Raw genomic sequence first — 22,078 nt, 5'->3', positions numbered from 1 at the left:
CGTCCTGATCGTAAAAGAAAACGACGGAGCTTGGGCGGCGGAGGAAGGGTGACTTTTTTGTACTTGAGAATAGAATTCTGTCCAAATCGAAGCACAAAACGTAAACCTCGCAAAAGAATAGATCAAGTTTAATATGTCTGCTCTGATTCCCAAAGAAAATAAGCAAAAAGTGACGTGGTTAGAAACTTAAATCATCTAATACCAGGGTCGTCACTCGTCGGAGAGTGGGTGGTTGTCCACGGCGGAGAAAGGGTGGCCTTCGCTGAAGAGCCCAGGTACTCGAAGCGAAGCCGATTTTTGTGCGAAACCCTAGTTTGTTCTTAATTCACAAAGAGTGAGATTAACATCAGGCAGCTCCGGGATGTCCGGACTATCAGAATGATGTAAATATATAGACTGAGAGGGTCATCAACGACGGTCCTGCCATTTGAGGAATATTGAACCCCAAATGTCGAAGAAGCCACGAAAATTAGTGCAAACAACAAGAAAAATATGTGGAAATGAAGAAGTTGAAAAGCAGATCGAATACCGAGTAATAGGGAAATTCGGCGATTTCGAGTGACGAAGCAGAATTCAACTGATACCATGTTGGAAGATGAACGAAGAGAGTTGGAAATTTTCCTTTACTGACCGAATTGATAAAAAAAAATACGGAATGAGTCAAAGTTCTATTTATATTCAACTACTAAAAACTATAATTTAACTCAACTGCTCTCATTAGTTAGCTAACTCTTCTAATTATCCTAAATTAATATTTGTGACTAACAACCAATTAAGATCTAACAGGGAAATTTATAAATTACACTGCTCAAGTTGTACATATGATTGGGCTTATGATACAATCGAGTCGAGTTGAGCTCAAATATCACACTACTCGAGCTCGACTCGAAAAAAATTTGAAATACTCGAGCTTGACTCGAATTCGAGTATTGATTTTCGAGCTCGAGCTCGACTCGATAACATATCGAGTTATTTGAGCTCGAAAAACTCGATTTAGTTTTTTAATATATATATATATATACACTCGAACTCCTCGAGGTCGACTTGATTACGAGTTTGACCTTGTCGAACTCGACTCCTTTGCTAGTTGGGCTTATAAAAACATGGGCCCATTTTCAAATAATATTTTGATTTGGAATTGCAAAAAAAAATCTGCTTGTTTTAGGTACAATACATTACGTCTTACAATTTAAATGCAATCGTCGAGCTGCATTTTTTTTATCATGTCGAGCTGAATTTTAAATTAAAGGTTTTTTAAAATAAAATTTACACCATTGAAAAGAGGAGCCCAGAGTGAGAATTTCAGAATGATGTGATTTTTCGATTTTCCAAAGGACCACCTCACTAATTACTCACATAATATCACAATTCAGTTCTTCCCAAAATATTAAACAGTGTCTTCAATTTTAATTTGTTAGCCTATTTATGAATCACTCGAACGTGAAACTAAAAAGTTCCAAAAATGTTAACTAATCTTTGAAAGAACGAAGAATTGTTGTAATAAGCACATTGATTTGAGTACAAGCTGCATTTCATGCTAATGAAGGAACAACAAAATTAAATGAAAGTTAAGAGTCTACTCGGGTAAAAGAAATCGATGTTTGACTTTTGCCTGCGGAAATCTTGGTTGAGAATGAGATAGATCTGAACAAGTTAACGGGAAGTGATTGGAGAGAATCTCATGGGTTTGGACATTAGAAAATCTATACAAGTTTGCTCCTGATTAGTGGCTGCCCTTTTTGCTATATCGACATACTTCCAATTTAATGATCCAGCCTCCAGGTGACCAAAAACTTTCTCGTCTCCCAATTTTTCTCTTAATTAATCCCCTGTTCGAGCAATTCTGTTTGATGATCTGCGTGTATTGTCAACTTGGTGAAAAGAAGCTCCAGAATCAGAGCACCAGCGAGGTTTATATTTTAGCTTGGGTAGTTCCTGTTTCTTAAGGTTGTAATGGAAGATTTTCTTAGTGGGATTGCTGGATTTTGGTCATTAGACATGAGGGAAAGAGTGGTGAGAGAGAAATTCGGAAGTGGGCTAATTATTTGTTCCATGTTTCTGGACTTGGATTGCTCATGCTTGGCAAATATACTGTCAAAAGTCCCAAAACATGGTGATATTTTAAGCATCTATTGTTTTCTAACTTTACACATTTTCTTGGCAATATTTGTAGATTTCCCGCAAGGCTAAGATTTGTTGTCTGATGTGTGAAAAGGAATGCCGATCTTGGTGGGCGTCGCGTATGACCTCAGCTTCGGTTTCTTTCTATTGCCCCGCACCGGAATGAGGTATTGATCCCACATCTGCTTGTGCAGTGATCGACCGTACGAGTATATATTTTGTTTCAATTTCTTTTTATGTATAGGATCACGTTTTCAAGTGTAGGAATAAAACTGAAAATGTTTCAGTACTAATTTAAACTGGCAAATTATAAAGAACTATCTTCTCCATTTTTATTTTTATTTTTTTAAAAAAATATCTGCACTTGACGACAGCCCAAGAATGAACCAAAATGCAACGGTTAATATTTTTTCAAATATATAAAATATTTTGTCCTCATTAATTAGTTCAGTTATCCAAAATAATCCTTATCCCCCAGCTAGTTAAATTCCATATCTTGAACCTATTCAACTTAAAATGGGTGGGCACAGAGCTAGAAAAAAGAGAAGCCTTTTTGCATCCATATGTAATTGGCATTGACTCCATTGTCCACATGTCTTTGGAAAGAGTTCCCCTTTTCTTTTCTGTATAGATTCTACACTTCTTTTTACAATGCGGTTTCCAATTACTAGAGTAGGGTAAGAGTACACACGAGCTCGACTCCTGCCTGATTCACCAATTACTTTCTTTGAAAACTTTAACTTTGCACGTATGTGTATCCCTTTGTTCCACTTTAAAGTTGTAAATTTTCCAATTTTGAAGCTCCCCAGTTAGGCGCACCCCATTCCTCCTATGGCTTAGAAACCGGATAGAGACATACATATGATCTCTCTCCCTCGTAGATCAACTCGACGTAGAACTTTGACTTGTTTAATTTGTGTAGATGTATGCACGTGCACGCGCACTACAAAAAAAAAAGTAGTTTAAAACGGTGAGGCGACAGTTGTAGCGACGGTTTGGTGGTCAGTAATCGGAGGTCGCATTGCCTTCATATAGCGACGGTTTCTCAATAACCGTTACAAAAAGCGACGGTTTTTTTGAACAACACTGTCGCTATGAAGCGACGGTTAAGATAAAAAGACTGTCGCTATTTAGCGACGGTTTAGACACGCCGTCGCTACTATTAGCGACGGTTACACAGTGACCATCGCTAATTTATAGCGACGGTTATGTGCGACGGTTACACATAACTGTCGCTATATATAGCGACGTTTTATTAAAAATCGTCACTATATTTAGCGACGTTTTATTAAAAATCGTCACTATATTTAGCGACGTTTATTTAAAAAACCGTCGCTTTCGCTTTATTCACCGACGGTCTTTCAAAAAACCGTTAATTATTGAAACGACGGTGTAGATAAACCTAATAAAAAACAATGATTTACAAAATTAATAATCTAATACGCTAAAATTCATAAATAAAGTACTATACAAAAATCAAATATTAAATTTTCTGTAAAGAAAACGCTTTAAAAAACTTACGTGCACGAATATATGTAAATTCACGTAACACTAGAAGATCACACCAACGAGCAAATCTACGAAATTAATACGAAAAAATGTTAGTACAAAATAAAAAACCGGAACTCTGAAAAAATTGATAGATTTTCGTTACTACCAGAGAAGAAAGGCGAAAATCGCGTAAAGAGAATGTTCTGGAACCGCGGTATATATAGAATCATAGCGACGGTTTTTGAATAAACCGGGTTTTACTCTTTTTTCAAAATTATATTTAATTGATCACTGTTCAACTCAAGTATTTTAAATCATATGATAGCCCAAGTACTAGATGTGCGTGATAGACATATTCAAGTAGAAAAACGACTATGAAAATGATCATAGCTGCTGCTGAATCCTTAAAATGTATATATATTGAGCTACAATATGTACCAAAAAAACATGAATGATTATGTGAATTTAAAATCATTAATTGTAAATATCAATAATTAACTGATGTTTCTGATATTAATATCTCAAATTTAGAACGAAATCTCAGGTTTAATACCCAATAATAACTAACTTTTTTCCTAACACCCCCACCCACAAATAAATTAAAAGGATTATTGTAATGAATATGAAAAATCTCAAAACATTAAATATTCGCTTATATTAATGTCATATGATTTACACTCTTTAATTACTTTTCAATGAAAAAAAATGTGAAATAAATGCTGTGGGGACCCGGACGCTAATTTATTCCTTAATCGTCTTTAGGAATAATTCAAACAATTATAATAAACAGGGTCAAAAATTTTTTTTTTAAAATACACAGCGGAAACGTAATGTAACTCAATTCAAATTACATATTAAACATAAACATATAAATCTTGTATTATCTACAAGAATTCAACTAGGTTCAACTATATATCAGTGCTGAATCCTAAGTTGCTTCGAAGCCCGGATCTCCGCGCTATCTAGTCCAGCCTCTTTCTCTTCTTGACCATGATCCTATCCCACCTGTTGTCATGCACACATACAAACAAGACAACAGACGGATAACTCCGGTGAGAATTATATTCTCAGTATAAATCATGTATACATGCAATCATAAAAACCATATAAAAGCATATAACAGATATATCTAACATGTATTCAAATCAGAATATAAATCCATATCAAGAATAACTCATATTCTAAACATGTACCATCATCAGGAACATAATCAACATAAATCAATATAACTGTCAATTAGCCTCATGACTCCACATTTAAGACTAGACTCAATCCTAGTCTAGGGATCCCGGTTTCCAGAAGTTAGCATTCCCATATCGACCAACAGTAATAGAAAAGACTCCAGTTCTATCCACGTCAATAGGGTATCGATCACCAGTAATAGAATAAATACCAATTCTATCCACATCGATATGGTATCGATCACCAGTAATAGAAAGAACTCCGATTCTATCAACATCGATATAATATCGATCACCAGTAATAGAAGAAGTTATGATTCTATCCACATCGATACGGTACCGATCACCAGTAATAGAAGAAGCTCCGATTCTATCCACATCGATATAATATCGATCATCAGTAATAGAAGAAGTTATAATTCTATCCACATCGATAGCCAAACATCCGGTGACAGACTTTGGCACTATCGCCAATACACTATCTTGTGACATCGTGCAATGTGCCCGTGGCGATCCCACCACTATCAGGCACTTCTGTCACAAGATTACTCGTCTAATACCTGCTGTCTATAAATCAAGAGAACAAGTACATCAATCACATCAATGCAAATATCAATGCAATAAAGTAAAGTATGTGATTTAGGGAAACTCGAGTCAAACCTCACTCGAGTTGTGCAATCCCAACTCAACATTAATTTATATCATTTATCTTCTCGGTCCGACGAAGACGAAGTATTGAAGTCAACTCTGTCCGTACCCAATGTCCAGTTATAGCTGTCGTCGCTAGGAACACGGTACTGTCCTCGGATTAGAAATCTAACGGACGCAAAATCGCGATTAAAGTGCCACAGAGAATTTTCTTAACGATTCCTTCGATTTCCTCTTTTTTTATTCTCTGCAAATGTTTGTACACACACACACACACACACACACACACACATATATATATATATACACGTCGCACGGTGAGGCCAAATGGCTTGTTCTTGTTCTGCATGACTCGCGCATATGCGCGCTCAAAGTCCGCGCATATGCGCCGGAAGCCTTATCCAGCCACTGGACTACTCACGCATATGCGCGAGACCTACTGTCTCGTGCCTCCCCTTACTCGCGCATATGCGCGCCTTCTGCCGCGCATGTGCGCCAACCTTTCTGCCCTGCTCGCGCATATGCGCTGTTCACGTCGCGCATATGCGCCGAGCACTCCACTAGGCTACTGGACACCTCGCGCATATGCGCGTCCTCACGCCGCGCATATGCGCGGGGTCTTCTGTCCACTCCGCGCATGGCTCGCGCATTACGTCGCGCATGTGCGCGAGCACACCTCCTTACACATATATTTCGCGTCTTTTCTCACCTTTTCCGGTCTAATACTTTTCGTCTATAATTACCTTGATTAATCAAGAAATCATCCCAGACTAATCTCAGATTAAGGTAAATACACCCAATTAATTTTCGATTACGGTAATCAAATTCTCGGGCCTTACATCTCTCCCCCTCTAAGATATGATTTCGTCCTCGAAATCACAGGCAATCAAATCAGATAAAGAAGAAATGTATACTAGAGATTACTTCAGAAAATTCATTCTATCAAACCATTCTGATAAAATTACTTGCAAATACTGGCTATACAACACTCGTATATACCAATCAACAGCTCATATCAAATCAATTTCATCAGCTGTTATCAAATTCTATCTCAAATATCACCGTAATATCATTCCCATTCAGCGGAAATCTGCAGTACTCACTGTACAATGTCTCGTCTGTAGCTATCTCAATACTCGTTTGATAGCTATCATTAGACAATAATTCATAAAGTGACAAGATCTCCGGTCACTAGTGCTAAAATCCAGCACTACAGTTTCTGGATATCCTCCAGTATCTAGATAGTTCACTCCAACTATCCGTCAATCTATAAATCATAGATAAAAATCATGCTATACATTCTGCCAACAGTTTAAAATCAACCAAAAATCACGGTATGATATAATTAACTCTGGCATTCAATACCATTTGACCCCTTTTCTGACATACCTCTTCGTCGTCTTGTCATATCTGTACGTCATCCTGTACAATATATATATGCCGATTTGAACAATCGTTCAATCATAACCACATCCTGGTACATTTTGGCACGATTTCGGTAAATATCACCAGATCCATAGAAATGTACTCCTATTTCTATTCAGGAATCGATAATCTGTATAACCAATCTCCTGGTTTCTATCTTCATGTCTTCATCTGTCAGCGATTTAGACATTTCAATACAAATTCTGACAAAACTGATTTCATTTGTTTACATCGAAACTGTCTGTTCGTATTATCACACATTTGATGTTACCAGAATAATACTGAATCTACTACTGTGTGCATCTGACAATACCTGTCATTTCCAATTCGAAATATCTGGCACAACAAATCAGCTAATTATATAAAATAAAGCATTACTTACCTGATATTCTGATTAACACATTGTTCTGACTATCAAAATCAAGTTCTGAACAATATGATTAAACTTCGGAACTGCTGTAATTTTCAACATCAGCTCTGATCCGGCTTGACTGTATATAATCTCAATGGTTCATATAATCAATCATTATACTATCTTCAGATATCACACACTCTGAATACAATCTGTTACAATCTGGATTCATAGCCGAATAATTCTGTATACAACAATCTCAGTTCCCAGAATATTCAATACAAATTTCAACTGTTCGATTCAATCAATCATACGCTGCGAATATATCAAAATATCAGAGATAAAACGAGCATAAGGTCATCAGAACACTTCGGAACACAGGATTTATCAACCCATATACAGAATTAAAGTATTTCCCAGAGGAACACATAATCAGATGTAACTCTAACTCTCAGACAGTAAATCTTCTAGCTGACATTTCAATTCAATCAATATCATTCTGTACAGATGTCTAAAATGAAATTCATACCTGATATCAAATCAAGGCTGAAGTCGCTCTCCCTGATATAAGACAAACCCGGATTCCATCTAGAACGACTATAGCAACTCTCCTGCTACTGACAAATCATTTCCAGATAGGCTCAACTTCAGTAATCAACTGAATACATAAGGAATTTTTCATTCTTTTCGATAATCATCGAATCATACATAATACGGATATCAAGGAATTCAAAATCGAGAATCCTTACCGTATATCATTCGTTCATCGGCCATTTCAGGTCCGAATCTTACCATCTCCTGGCAAGAATCTATAGTAGTTCTGTACTTGTTAGTATATTAATATCAATAATGTAATCAGAATCAGATACCACAAGTACAATACAATCTAATTCAATCTCATTCTCTTTTTACTGCAGTACACAATATATCAGAGAATTCACTGATATCAATTCCTCTCCCCAAAAGGTACAAGGATCAATACTACAGTAATACAGACCCAGCAGGTACAACATATATCAATACAACTCAGTCAAAGATAATCGTAGGAAATGCATTAGTATATATCAATACATATGCAACGTAATCATAAAAGGTCAGTACATGTCACTATATCATCACGTGTGTCCTGGATCTGTTCCTCGATCACTACCACCAGATGATTCTGCTCCCTGAAATCTTCGGGAACCTCTCTGTGAACAGACTCTAGCAAAGTGTCCCTGCTGTCGACAAACATGACAACTACTAAGTACATCTCTGCATTGTTCTGTGAGATGCCTTCCTCCACAGGTTCTACAATAAACTCCGGTGTAACTCGGATTAGAACCACTGGAGCTAGATGAACCACTCGGTTCGCTTCCTAACTTCTTAAACTGTTTCTTTCGAGTTTTCAGCAAATCTTGCTTTCCACTCGTGCTGCCGCGATCCAATCGGAGAGGAAATTGTTGTGTCTGGGGTTGCATTGCACACACCCTTTCTTGTTGTCTAATCAGACTCGCCTCAGCTCTTTTTGCTTTATTCAAAGTATCAGCAAAATGGTGGTGTCGTTCTACCTTTATCAAGGCAATTATCTCAGAATTTAATCCATTGATGAACTGATCAGCTACAGCTTCATCATTCCCAGCTATCTGAGGAACAAAACACAGTAAGGTAGAGAATTTAGCAACATATTCTTCAATATTCAGTTGGCCCTGTTTCAAATTCTCAAACTCTGCTCTCTTGTCCTCTAGGTACGATCCTGAGAAGAATCTTCGATAAAATTCAGCTTTAAAGACTTCTCACGTAATCACCGTACCCCGCTGTTCTAATACTCTTTTGGTTGTAATCCACCAACTTCTAGCGACCTCGTGTAACTGATTGGGCACCAGTTTGATTCTCCATTCATTTGGATAATCAAGTGAATCAAACAGTATCTCTATATCATCTAACCAATTCTCACAATCTTCAGACGTCTCAACACCCCTCAGAATCGGCGGCTGAAACGACTGAAACCTCTTCATCCGTGTTTCCATCAAAGTTTCTGTCTCATCCATCTGATCAATCAAAGTACTACCCAATTCTCGAATTCTTCTTGGAGGTATATCTGATTACCACAAGGGTTAGCCATCACATGAGATAAATCAATCTCAGTCCCTTTCTGATCAGCTTACCTCTGATCGATAATTTGTTCTGATTTATTTTCAAATCAGACATATTACCAAATCAATTCAGATATTCAGGTAATCATGTAATTAAAACAGTAAACATAATAGCATGCTAGCATACACAATGTAAGTCAACATTATAATAAGTCACATGCTAGCAATCACATGCAGGAAAGAAAACACATTCTACCCCGCTCACTCTCTTCTATCTCAATTTCAAGAACCTACAGTTCTAGAACCTATTGTTCTGGAACCTAATGCTCTGATACCACCTGTTGTGGGGACCCGGACGCTAATTCATTCCTTAATCGTCTTTAGGAATAATTCAAACAATTATAATAAACAGGGTCTAAATTTTTTTTTTTAAAATACAAAGCGGAAACGTAATGTAACTCAATTCAAATTATATATTAAACATAAACATATAAATCTTGTATTATCTACAAGAATTCAACTAGGTTCAACTATATATCGATGCTGAATCCTAAGTAGCTTCGAAGCCCGGATCTCCACGCTATCTAGTCCAGCCTCTTTCTCTTCTTGACCCTGATCCTATCCCACCTGTTGTCATGCACACATACAAACAAGACAACATCCGGATAACTCCGGTGAGAATTATATTCTCAGTATAAATCATGTATACATGCAATCATAAAAACCATATAAAAGCATATAACAGATATATCTAACATGTATTCAAATCAGAATATAAATCCATATCAAGAATAACTCCTATTCTAAACATGTACCATCATCAGGAACATAATCAACATAAATCAATATAACTGTCAATAGCCTCATGACTCCACATTTAAGACTATACTCAATCCTAGTCTAGGGATCCCGGTTTCTAGAAGTTAGCATTCCCATATCGACCAACAGTAATAGAAAAGACTCCAGTTCTATCCACGTCGATAGGGTATCGATCACCAGTAATAGAATAAATACCAATTCTATCCACATCGATATGGTATCGATCACCAGTAATAGAAGAAGCTCGTATTCTATCCACATCGGTATAGTATCGATCACCAGTAATAGAAAGAACTCCGATTCTATCCACATCGATATAATATCGATCACCAGTAATAGAAGAAGTTATGATTATATCCACATCGATACGGTACCGATCACCAGTAATAGAAGAAGCTCCGATTCTATCCACATCGATATAATATCGATCATCAGTAATAGAAGAAGTTATAATTCTATCCACATCGATAGCCAAACATCCGGTGACAGACTTTGGCACTATCGCCAATACACTACTATCTTGTGACATCGTGCAATGTGCCCAGTGGCGATCCCACCACTATCAGGCACTTCTGTCACAAGATTACTCGTCTAATACCTGCTGTCTATAAATCAAGAGAACAAGTACATCAATCACATCAATGCAAATATCAATGCAATAATGTAAAGTATGTGATTTAGGGAAACTCGAGTCAAACCTCACTCGAGTTGTGCAATCCCAACTCAACATTAATTTATACCTTTATCTTCTCGGTCCGACGAAGACGAAGTATTGAAGTCAACTCTGTCCATACCCAATGTCCAGTTATAGCTGTCGTCGCTAGGAACACGGTACTGTCCTCGGATTAGAAATCTAACGGACGGATTTCGCAAAATCGCGATTAAAGTGCCACAGAGAATTTTCTTAACGATTCCTTCGATTTCCTTTTTTTTAATTCTCTGCAAATGTTTGTACATATATATATATATATGTATATATATATATATATATATATATATATATATATATATATATATATATATATATACACACGTCGCATGGTGAGGCCAAATGGCTTGTTCTTGTTCTGCATGACTCGCGCATATGCGCGCTCAAAGTCCGCGCATATGCGCTGGAAGCCTTATCCAGCCACTGGACTACTCGCGCATATGCGCGCACATAAGTCGCGCATATGCGTGAGACCTACTGTCTCGTGCCTCCCCTTACTCGCGCATATGCGTGCTTCTGCCGCGCATGTGCGCCAACCTTTCCGCCCTGCTCGCGCATATGCGCCGTTCACGTCGCGCATATGCGCCGAGCACTCCACTAGGCTACTGGACACCTCGCGCATATGCGCGTCCTCACGCCGCGCATATGCGCGGGGTCTTCTGTCCACTCCGCGCATGGCTCGCGCATTACGTCGCGCATGTGCGCGAGCACACCTCCTTGCACATATATTTCGCGTCTTTTCTCACCTTTTCCGGTCTAATACTTTTCGTCTATAATTACCTTGATTAATCAAGAAATCATCCCAGATTAATCTCAGATTACGGTAAATACACCCAAATCATTTTCGATTACGGTAATCAAATTCTCGGGCCTTACAAATGCTCTCTGTTACACTAGCTTGGTGTCTTTTGGTAGTTTACTAATAATATATCTTTATATTCATAATTAGATTATAAAATGTACAACAAGAAACAAAAAAATATAGTCTCTATTTTGTGTTACCCCATAATAAATGAAATTGTTTAAGAAAAAAATTATATTCTCGGTCCAATAACTTGTTTAATTTTTTTGTTTTCGTAAATTAAATTTTCAAATTTTTGTGTTGATATATTAAAATTTAATTTTCGTTTATTTTGGTACAATTTTTGTATTACAGCTACAAGTCAGCATTTTTCTAATCATTTTTAATGATATCATAGCGACGGTTTTTCAAACACGTCGCCATTAGCGACGGTTTCGAGTTAAACCGTCGTCAATAGCAATGGTTTTTGACTAACCGTCTTCGATCTGGATGGGCGACGGTTATAATAGCGACAGTCTACTAAAACCGTCGCCTAATATGGCGACGGTCTTATAATATACCGTCGCACATGGCGACGGTAAAAAACTTGTCGTCTAGTATGGCGACGGACTTAAATATAAACGTCGTCAAAGGCGACGATAAAAAAAACCCGACGCAAAAAATGCCGACGGGTTTGTTCGAACAGTCGCAATATTAGCGACGGTTTGTTGATTAACCGTCGCTATATTTATTAGGCGATGGTTTTATGAAAATCCGTCGCTAAAGAGCGACGGTTTTTAAAAAACCGTCATTCTAATAGTGACGGTTTATCTAATAACCGTTGCTAATCCAACCGTTTTTTGTAGTGGCGTGGAAGGAAGACGGAATTCTCACGTTTATGGACAACGATAGAGAAATATTCTTGTCTCTTATTTATTAATTTGGATTATTTTTGCACCCTTTCAACTAGGAAAATGGGAGAAAACACTCCAAACTGTGTTATTATGCTGTTTCTAAGCATTGTCAGCACCAAACAAGAAAGTTCCACGTCTCAGTTCTAAAATATATGTAGAACTTGGTATTATTTTGTAATTATGTGATAATAATTTCAAAAATAAAGCATGTTGTGGTGCACTGCAAAACCTGGTAGATGTAAGATCGCTTCATACATACATACATATATGTGTGATTCACTTTCCCTTGAATGGGTTTTGAGCCATCTCACAAATAATTGTCTCCGCGTCGATGAAACTGCACAAATAAGACTATATTTTAGAAGCTTTGGTGTTAATAATTCGCAAGTATCTCCGATTTATAAAAATGGTTGGCATAAATTGCTAAAAAAATCTAGTTTCTTATTAGCTACAAATCCATATGTGCACATCCTAAAGCACAGGCCCGGTCATATTGTAAAGTAATAATTAACCATGTATGAACATGTACCCTCATTTTTAAAACAAATGTTGCCTTAATCATTTGAGCATCAAAATCAAAATAAAATAATAAAATATCAAACCTGAAAGCTAAATAAATCCATGAATCTTAATAATTCAAGTTTTGTACCAACCACAAAAATGTTGTTGGTTCACATGTTTTTTTACATGTTAAGTATGATGATTCGCTCAGTATTATAAATATTTTTTTATCGAAGATGCAAACTTTGTGTTTTTATACAAATTAAGAAAGTGCGAGTATGTTCATTATTTAGATTTATTCTTATTTTCACATAGATTAAGAAAGTTATCGGAAAAATAAATTTTATAAAAAAAATCATTTTATCCTTATTTAATAAATGTTTTAATATGATAAAAATTTGTTGGAAGAAGTTAAAATATTTACCGATGAGGATAAAATTGTAAAAGAATTGATAAAATAATAATAAATATGAAAACTGGAAATATATATTTATAAATGACGGAAAGTTAAATGTGACCTTTATATTTAGGGGCTAATGAGATCCTATCTATGTGTGCACTATCTTCACTTCATTTCAACGGGTAAGATCTTGTCACACATACAATTTCAAAAAAAAAAGTGGGTCCTATATACGTATGGACAAATCTTGGTCATCCATCCTATCATGGGAACAATATCCACATATGTATGATGAAATAAATCATATTTAGGATGGTGAGAGTAAGGTTTTATAGTAATAAATAAGTATATAAATATAATTGGAGAAATAAATGAGAGCATTAAATAGAATAATTTGATGCTCCCATCATCAGCTCTCGTGAAGCCAATATCACCACACACTTCAATTAAGCAGATTAGCGAAGATTCTTTGGTCCCCATCCATTATAAAACACAAATTTCTATAAAAAAAATTAATCATCAGATCGGTTAATTAAGTTTTGATTATAAATTATCAGAGAGTATTCAGAAGGCCATCTAACCTAATTCAGTAATTAATGTCTAGAAATTACTAAATTAATGCGGTTGACATCTCAGCAAACATGGAATCCTTCGTACTTTGGATTTACAACTAATAAATAAACAAATTAATCATCTCTAATCACAGTGATATATATATATATATATATGTGTGTGTGTGTGTGTGTGTGTGTTAGTATATGCTATACCAGAGTGTTTTTCCCAGATAACGAGTCAAAAAATGAAGATTGGGGGTGCACTTTTTCAAAAAATGAATATTGTAGTGCATCCCCAATCTTCATTTCTTGACTCCGTATCTGAGAGAAACACTCCGGTATAACATAGACTATTACCGACATTAACCTTAGGAAATCAAATTTTTCCTCCATTTTTTGAGTTTCGGCTTGCAAATTTGATTTCTCCCAGATACAGAGTCAAAAAATGGAGGAAAATTTTGATTTCCTAAGGTTAATGTCGGTAATAGTCTATGTTATATTAGAGTAGTTTCTCCCAGATACGGAGTCAAAAAATGGAGGTTGGGGTGCACTTTTTTAAAAAAAAATTAGGTGGAACATGAACAAATATTAAGGGGAAAGTTGAAAAAAAATAATTAATTTTAGACTCCTAGTCGATGAAATTAAAAAATTGAGGGGGACGGTCGCACCCACCCACCCTTCTGTCTCCGTCAATGTTTCGCTTCCTATTACAATATCATTAGATCATGTGGATCTCTTATATTTTTTTAAAAATTGACAAATATATTATTGATCCAAGAACTAACGATAACATAGAAATGTTCAATATATAAGATAGATCAATTGGATATATACATCTTCAGACATTAATTCAATTATTAATTGTATACGTCCGCAAAGGGTTTACTCGACCCTACCCCTGCTGGCAGTGTCCGCAAGGGTCGATCCAACGGCTCGGATTTTTCCGAGTCAAATTTTTTTTTTTTTACATGAAGATGGGTCCAGATCACTCATGTGGATTGCCTGCACGGGCAGGGTGAAACAATCCTCCGCAAAGCATGTCTGTCAGTTTGATTAAAGATTGGGGGTTTCACTTACTCCCACGTCAATTATAGTATTTATAGATATTGGGGAGAAACAATATGAATCACTTTGTACAAAAATTTCATTTAATGGTAAAATAGAACTTTTTGCGATGTAATGCTGACTTTTATATTGTTATATCGACGTTCCCACCAAAAAAAATAAAACTAAATCGCTAAAAATATGAAAATACATAGTTAAAATTGAAATTTGATAAAATAAAAAACTAAAATCGCAAAGAATCAAACATACATGACCCATTATACATTTCACTACCCCATTTATATGGAATATCAAGCATTCAAATGTGTGTATAAAACTCAATTTTCATATGAAACGACAATTATCAATAAATGCACCAGCCTTGATTAACATTTTAATTATTGTCCTAGCTATACATCAAAACTCCATTTGCTTCTCTTTAAACGAATATAGGTCAACATGACGACAAACTTTGATTTTTTTAACTACTTAAATATTTGTTATCGATCTTGGAAAAGGTCAAAACCCTAAACATTAATCCTTTATTTTATTTACTGATACTACGACAAGCAATAATTTCTTGGATACTCAAAGACAACGTGGGTATCTCCATTTACCCTTTAATTTTCTAAAGTTTTTCAAATCTCAGTTATTGGACAAAGGGACACCCACAAAATTCTCATTTCCTTTGAAGCATCCATTGGCTTTCATCCCTTTTGAGGTGAATTACTTTCTTCTAGCAATCTTATAGGACCGAATGCTCATCGCTTTATCAAAAACTATAGCTGGTGGTAATGGTACAACTCAAATCTCTTAAACCGCACAACAGCTCAAGCACCACGGTTCGATCGCTCTACCAAACAAGGACAATTATTGCATCCAAAAAACCTCAAACCATGTTATGACTGTAGACATTGACTGCTATGTAGATATACTAGTTTTTTCTCGAAAGAACAAATTATCAAAATTTTATAATATACATAGGTTTGGGGAAGGAAACTACAGATCAATTGCAAAAAGACTAAGTGCAGCGCTAATATTTCGTTGAATCAAACAAATGGATAAATTAATGTAAAAGGCTACTAATTCTTTGGAAAGATAAGATTTTTCATGCAAAACATAGCAGTACATTGTTTTACTTCACTTCAAAATTAACTTTTTGATAATTAAAAAAAAACGACTTTGCTAACTAATATTGAGGTTTGTATTCAAAGGCTTAAAAAAAACGTGCATGGAAAAATTCAAAACTTCAAGATTTTAATAGCCTTGAACTTAATTCCCATGCACAACTTCTGCATATTGACCTTTTTCTTCACTTTTTGTTGACCTTAAAATTCCCAAATTGAAAAATATAAATAATGATATAGAAATATTTAAGTAATTTTTTTCGAAAAGTAGCAATATTGTTAGTTATTGGTCTATTACAATTTCCTGAAAATAAATCTTATGATATTTTTGTTAAATGAAAAAATATTATTTATTTACTTAAAACATCTTTCTATAAATGTTTATTTCAAAATCATGACGAACTCAAAATAATTTATTTAATTTCATGTGCAGCAGAATTTACATCTTCTTATACACGAAGTTTTAATTTTAAAATATTATTTACATAAATTGAATGGAAAATAAGATGTTACCCTAGAGAAAAAAATAAATGATTTAATATTGATTTAAGAGTGTATTTAATAGTATACGTGGTCTATACTTACTTTAATGGACCTGACATATGAGAACAAATGTTCATTTTAAATGTATCATTGGGTACAACATTATTGTATTCTTTTTAGCATGCTTGAAAATAAAACTCGTTGTCAAAACATTTAAATTAATTGTTCATACTTATATATTTCTATTATTAAGAATTTAGATAATAAAGACAAATTTGATGTCTTGAGTTTTTATACCATAGAAGTGTAATGTGTTTGATTTTAAAAAATTAAAGATATATTAGCTTATTAATATATTTTTTAAAAAATTATTTCTTTTACAATTTTCACTATCCCTTGTCACAACACTCTGTGTATATGGTGGTAAGAGCACCCACAATAGGATGCTAAATGAGTGTTATCCATTGTGAGTGGGCATTATAACGCCCACTCACAGAAGAGAGGGTATGTGGCGTTGAACGCCCCTGTGTCAGTTTATTTTTTAAAAAAATTGGACAATTAGCGACGGTATTAGCGACGGTTTTTTAGCAACGGCTTTTAAAAAACTGTCGCTGATTTGGTGACACGTAATTTAAAGTAAGAATAAGATGAATGAGTGGACAGCGATACCTACAAATAATATGTGTGAATGTTAAAATGAATGTGGGAGAATAGATGTGTTAATGTAATGTGTAAGTGGCATGTGGATCCTACGATTTTTGATGAGGTGGTCTTGTTCTATCTTTGATCAGAGATTTATCTATAAAAAATAGAGAACAGGAGTTTGAAGAAGGGGTGGGAGAAGGAGTCCTTGACCCGCAACACACAGAGGAGACCAATGCGGGTGCTCTAAGAGACAAGAGCAGCCATTGGATTTTGTGACACCCTCCTCATTTTTAATCACAGTTTTATCGCTCAAGCAATTCACTTTTCTATCACCAACCATACTTTTTTTTCTTTCAATATTTCCTCTAATTCTGTCACCTTTTAAAGAATCTACCTTTGTACACTCTTTGACAATAAGAGCTCGAGATTTTCTTCATTTCAAGTAAAATCCTGTAGGCAGAGTTTACGCTCCTTTATAGCACCTAGAGGTTCCTTCATTGCCCATAAGCCACAGATGAGGCAGCAGATTTTGTAGGGGTGTGGATGAAAATGGGAGCTTTACTTTCCTACAAAGTGAAAAGAGACGGAACATTTTACGAGTGCACATGATCCACTGCTGTGTTCAGAAATCGGATTGGGCAAGGGTGAAAAATATGCAAGAAGACTTCGGGTTTTTAACTCCAAGTTGATTGAGGTTTTCAGGACCCCCTTTGGGAATTCTTGTTTTTATTTTAAAAAAATTCAATCTTGGTACTCATAGCTCCAAAATCAGAGCTTGTGAAGGTATGAAGTTTTCAGTGGCCCCTCAAGCTTTGTATATAATTTGTAAAACTAAGTTTTGTTTGTTAGAAATGTTATATTGTGCTCGAATGATTTACAGAGATGAGTTTGGAAAGGTTTGGCGACGGTAGGTGGCCGGAGCTGGTCCAACACAAGCGATCCAAGAGGTGATCTTCTTGTTTGGTGACGCTATTTTGGGGTTGTTAGTATGAGAATGTTAAGGCTAATGATTTTCTTTATGAATTAGAAGACTTCGGTGATATTTTAAAATTTCCTCTGCCGTTCGAGAGTATCTCTGCATTATAATGATTTTATCCGTTTGACTGTGAGCCATTATGCTATTTCTTGGTGTTCATCTTATTTTTGCTTACATTGGAAAAGTTGATGAAGAAATGAGAATGTGGGGAATGATTATTTGTTTTAAATCTTGAATCTTAGATTAAAATTTTGTGATTGTGTGTTATTTTAGTAATTGATTTATAATTATATGGCATTTGTTTTGTTAAAGCTCTCTTACTTCTGTGGCAATTGCAGCTTCCCCAACTGCAAAGAACAAGAGCAAGATATGCAGGATCAATCTACTGAAGCAGTTCGTGGGGCGAAATTGGTGTGGTTACTTTGTTGTAGAATTTTGACGTTGTGAATAGGGTCGGCAGTTGTCATTTGTAACGAAATTTTTTGTATCTCCGGCATTTATCAAACTTTTGCTTGTGTATATTCGATGTAATTGTTTGCCGTTTATAGTCCCATTCTTTTCCTCCGTCTATCATTTGCTGCTTTTTCTGGAATTATGTTTATTTTGATTCAATCGACCATGATATGTAGACTTTGATTAAGACGTGTTTTCTTTTTTCGGCTGCCAGAACATGGGATGCTCCAATGAATGTACCGACAGGAAGAAAGGGCAAACAACGAATGCTGATATCCAGTATTCTTTGAAGCAAGAGGTATGGGATAATATTGATTTTCTAAGCTTTGTAAAATTCAAATCTCAAATGTTGTCAACCTTGATCAGTAATACACAATTCACCATGCCAGATATTGCAGCTTGAAAAGAGATTACATGACCAAATGACTGTCCGTGGAGCTCTCGAAAAGGCTCTAGGTTATAGGACTTCCTCCAATGATATTTCCGACGTAACCACTGTTCTTAAGGTACCACTCTGTAGCTCTTACATTTGGAACTTAAACGAGATTTTTTATCATTATCTTCTTGGTCTTCTCCTCCACAAACCTTACATAAGTCTCCCATTTATTTTCTTATAGTTCTATAGCTAGCTTAATATTTTTCATGAACTTGCCAACCATAGTGGTTTTGATGAAAATTGCTCAAACTATATACAGCCAACCACAGGACTCATCAGAGATATTGCCGTTTTGGAGCTAGAAGTTGGGCATCTGGAACAGTATCTTCTTTCACTGTACAGGAAAGCATTTGATCAAAAAATACCTTCCTTGTCCCTCTCCAAGAAACACGAAGATTTGAAACCACCCATATCACCGCCAAGAAGAAGGCGCCTAGATTTTTCAAGATCGGATATTACGTCAGCAAGAGTGAAGTTTTTGCCTCAAACTGAAATTCCAACAGTATCCAATACGAGGAAGGAACTCGATGATTCAACCGTAGAGAAGTTCAATGATTCAAGTGTACTATGTTCTCGTTCTTCTGTGTGCCAATACTCATCTCAGGGAAACCAAAACTCACCTCCAGCGGAAGCCTTTGGGAAAGCTTTGCGGGCTTGTTGTTCTCAACCATTATCCATGATGGAGGTATCTCACGTTTGTCCTTTATTTCCGTATTTTTAAAATTTTCAATTTTCCAGTAACTTAAATTTCTTTGTTTTCTTAAAGTATGCGCAGAATAATTCTTCACAGGTCATCAGTCTAGCAGATCATCTTGGAACTTGTATCTCAGATCATTTCATAGAGACACCGAACAAGCTTTCTGAGCATATGGTCAAGTGCATGTCCATTATATATTGCAAACTTGCTGATCCTCCATTAACAAATCATGGCCTGTTATCTCCCACTTCATCTTTGTCATCAATGAGTGCATTTTCTCCAAAAGATCAATGCAACTTGTGGAGTCCAGGATTGAGAAATGATTCTTCCTTTGATGTTCGGCTGGATAATCCTTTCCACGTTGAAGGACTAAAAGATTTTTGTGGACCTTACAGCACAATGGTTGAAGTACATTGTTTGCATAGCAATGGCCAGAAATTGGGTGATAATGAATACTTGTTGCAAAATTTTAGGTGAGCATACTTCCACCATGCTGATATGTTCACATATCTCTATTTTGCATCATCTAACTTGTTACCATCCCATATTGAATCTGTTATAAATTATGGAATTGTTATTAAGTTTAGGGGTTGTCCGACCTACTAACTAATCTTCAAGATTTAGCCATTTAGGTTCTCTTCTTGGGTGGCTGCTTAACATATGCTGCACTTTGAATATTATGTTTTTACATTTTGCAGGAGTCTTATTTCTCGATTAGAAAATTTCGACCCTCGAAAGTTGGCACATGAGGAGAAGTTGGCATTTTGGATCAACGTACACAATGCTTTGGTGATGCATGTAAACACCCAAATAGCTAAAATCGTGTCAATATGATGTGTTGATCATGACTTGACTATGCAGTTTTCATGTAAACAGGCGTTTTTGGCTTATGGTATCCCCCAAAACAATACTAAGAGGATGCTACTACTCTTAAAGGTAACAAAAAATAATTTATTTTTTGAAATAAGACTGAGTTTGAAAATTAAAAATTAAAACTCTTGTTACCAAGGCTGCCTATAATGTTGGAGGTCAAATAGTAAGTGCAGATGCCATCCAAACTTCTATCTTGTCTTGCCGAATGTCTCGTCCAGGACAGGTATGGATATATGTTCAGTATGTTGGTTTTCTAGAGTTTTATTTTACTCAACTTGTAAATAGACCGATCTCTAGACTGCATAAACTTTAATTCATTAGCCAAAAACAGCGAGAAACATGGCTAAGTTCTGCACTTGAGGAAGTGTTTTTGTCTTCAGTTTCATATTCTCAATAAGATAGGCATATCCATGTTTCAGTCATTAGTTCTTGTTCTTTTTTGACAAGTCAAACAAGAAGCTCTTATCGAATTACCTTTGTATCCAGTGGCTCAGGTTGCTACTTTCTTCGAGAACGAAATTTAAACCGGGTGACGAACGACAAGGATATGCAGTTGAACGTCCCGAGCCTCTTCTGCACTTTGCACTTTCATCTGGGAGCCATTCTGATCCTGCTGTAATAATCCGTAACCTTCTTGTTTTGTATATGCCTTGTTCTTTTATTCTTTTGGTTAAATCACTTCTTTCTGTACTTCTTTGATCTTTAACCAAAACAAGGGTTCGTTTTCTTCTGTTGTCAGGTACGTATTTACACGCCCAAGAGGGTGTTTCAAGAGCTGGAAGCAGCAAAGGAAGAGTACATTCGAGCGACTTTTGGTGTCCGAAAGGATAAGAAAATCGTTCTGCCCAAGGTTGTCCAGTCCTTTTCGAGGGATTCAGGTTTATGTGCTGCTGGTATAATGGAAATGATCCAACATTCTTTGCCCGAGTCATTGAGGAAAAGCGTCAAAAAACGGCAACTGAGAAATCCTCTCGAGAACATCAAATGGGCTCCTCATAACTTTGCTTTCAGATATCTTATTTCAAAAGAGCTGGTAAAGTGAATGTTAGCCTCGGTTTGTATCTTGTTCCTTAAATCATTTCTTGGTGACAATTTCATGTTCAATACCGCTTAGTCTGTAATATGCTTCAAAAGAATTTATTTTTTTTCTCCTCAGTATTGTATCTAAGTCCAGCTATCATGTGAATTTATTTTTGTACATCCTATTTTGGTACAGCCTTTTGTTTTTTTGTTGAAAACAGTACAGCCTTTTCGATTACTATAAATAGCGATGGAGTGCAAATGATTTATGATCTAAATATGTTATACTTGCTTTTTTCCAATCAACTCATTTCGTGTTCTGTGGTTGGAAAAGATTGAAAAGCCCAAATAGA

The 22,078-nt window shown here is 35.9% G+C and overlaps 1 protein-coding gene across 3 annotated transcripts; it reads left to right on the top strand.

Moving 5' to 3' along the window:
- Positions 1-17,547: 17,547 nt before the first annotated feature.
- LOC142537025 (uncharacterized) lies at positions 17,548-21,997 on the top strand. 3 transcript variants are annotated; one of them, XM_075642546.1, is made up of 12 exons: positions 17,548-18,053; positions 18,151-18,217; positions 18,585-18,657; positions 18,914-18,997; positions 19,089-19,205; positions 19,395-19,820; positions 19,911-20,305; positions 20,531-20,630; positions 20,709-20,768; positions 20,842-20,928; positions 21,192-21,320; positions 21,445-21,997. In XM_075642546.1, exons 2-12 carry the CDS (start codon positions 18,153-18,155, stop codon positions 21,745-21,747), a joined length of 1,839 nt encoding a protein of 612 aa, XP_075498661.1. In that variant the 5' UTR covers positions 17,548-18,053; positions 18,151-18,152; the 3' UTR covers positions 21,748-21,997. The 3 variants fall into 3 exon arrangements, with proteins under 3 accessions (XP_075498661.1, XP_075498660.1, XP_075498662.1); XM_075642545.1 differs by having other exon boundaries at positions 17,551-18,053; positions 19,902-20,305; XM_075642547.1 differs by lacking the exons at positions 17,548-18,053; positions 18,151-18,217; positions 18,585-18,657 and adding an exon at positions 18,686-18,762 and having other exon boundaries at positions 19,902-20,305.
- Positions 21,998-22,078: the final 81 nt, after the last annotated feature.

This window comes from Primulina tabacum, chromosome 2 (assembly GCF_025594145.1).
Source record: "Primulina tabacum isolate GXHZ01 chromosome 2, ASM2559414v2, whole genome shotgun sequence".
Lineage (NCBI taxonomy): Eukaryota > Viridiplantae > Streptophyta > Magnoliopsida > Lamiales > Gesneriaceae > Primulina > Primulina tabacum.
This window is presented reverse-complemented; position numbering and strand designations above follow the sequence as displayed.